At 49.7% G+C, this 1169-nt stretch overlaps 1 protein-coding gene across 1 annotated transcript in view; it reads left to right on the forward strand.

The window, feature by feature from the left end:
* Positions 1–671: 671 nt before the first annotated feature.
* The window catches only part of Dlst (dihydrolipoamide S-succinyltransferase), a 20945-nt gene continuing 20447 nt past the window's right edge, over positions 672–1169 (forward strand). The window contains exons 1-2 of the mRNA XM_033766728.1: positions 672–768; positions 1012–1126. Of these exons, the coding sequence (XP_033622619.1) occupies positions 672–768; positions 1012–1126 (212 nt within the window). The remainder of the gene's footprint in view (positions 769–1011; positions 1127–1169) is intronic.

Raw genomic sequence — 1169 nt, forward strand, 5'->3', positions numbered from 1 at the left:
GGGGTTAGGTGTACCTTTCAGAAGAATCTTTGACAGAGGTGTGAAGGATAAGCAAGACTAATTAGCAAGTGGGACTGATGGCTCATGAAATTATCCAGGTGAAGGACATTCAGGACTTGATGATGGGCAGCAGCTGGTCTGGATGTTTTCTCTAGTTCTAGTTAGGAATTCCGCCCCTTGCTCTAGAATTTCAGGGGGAGTCCTTTCAGGGATTGGGTTCCTTGAAGGCTCTGTCAGGGCCTTGAGCATTGGGCAAGATGACTCAAGAAACAGAGACCAAGTGATTCATTCATACATTCATTCATTATTCATTCAACCAGAGGTTTATGGAACACCTTTTCTATTAGGAAAGTGAGCTATAAAGGTGAATGCTCAGGACCCCGAGGACCTAGAGGAGGGAAGGGCGCCATTGAGGAGGGGATATCACCGTTTCATTTCAAGGCAGCAGGCAGAATGGCTTAAAGCCCATAGCTTTAAGGCCCAAATTCAGTCCGTGAATATTTAGTGAGCACCTAACCTATGGCAATTTCTGTCCTAGGTGCGGGGAATACATCAGGGAACAAGACACAATATAAGCGGTATGATAGCAGGAATTTATAAGCTAAGCGTAAGGTGGCAAACCAACTTCCAAATGCTCGATATGTATGGGTAACAACTAGTTTGGCTGGAGAATGCGTAGGGACAAGGGACGATCAGGAGATGATGCAGCAGTCAGGCTAGTTGGAGCAGTGAGAACCCTTCAGAAGATTCTTGGGACTCAGTTTCAAGGTGAGAGACAAGGAAGTGATATATGGTTTTTCTTTTACACGTATTTGAAGAATCTGAGGCTTAGAGAGGCAAGTGTCACCACACAGGAAGGCTTGTCGGCCAAGGTCGGAGTTCAGAACCCACGTCCACCTTTCGTTCTCTTGCTTAGTGCTTAGCCTTAGTGCCCTGGGGTCCTAGGAGACAAGAGAGCCAAACCTAAACTGTTTTGCTGAAAAGTCTGACCCCGATTCGGTGACTGGACAGTCTGGCACCTTCAGGACGACCAGCCTGGGCTGGCAAGCAGCGCAGCCGGCTCTGCGAAGGCCCCACCGCTTCGGGTGCACGTGCCAGACAGCCGGGCCACCTCCCTCCACCAGTGGTTCGCTCCGGACACCCCTCGTGCGTGGCGAATGAAGCGGCCC

The sequence above is a fragment of the Fukomys damarensis genome, unplaced genomic scaffold (assembly GCF_012274545.1).
Source record: "Fukomys damarensis isolate Sample0158 unplaced genomic scaffold, DMR_v1.0_HiC HiC_scaffold_21, whole genome shotgun sequence".
Taxonomy (NCBI): Eukaryota; Metazoa; Chordata; class Mammalia; order Rodentia; family Bathyergidae; genus Fukomys; species Fukomys damarensis.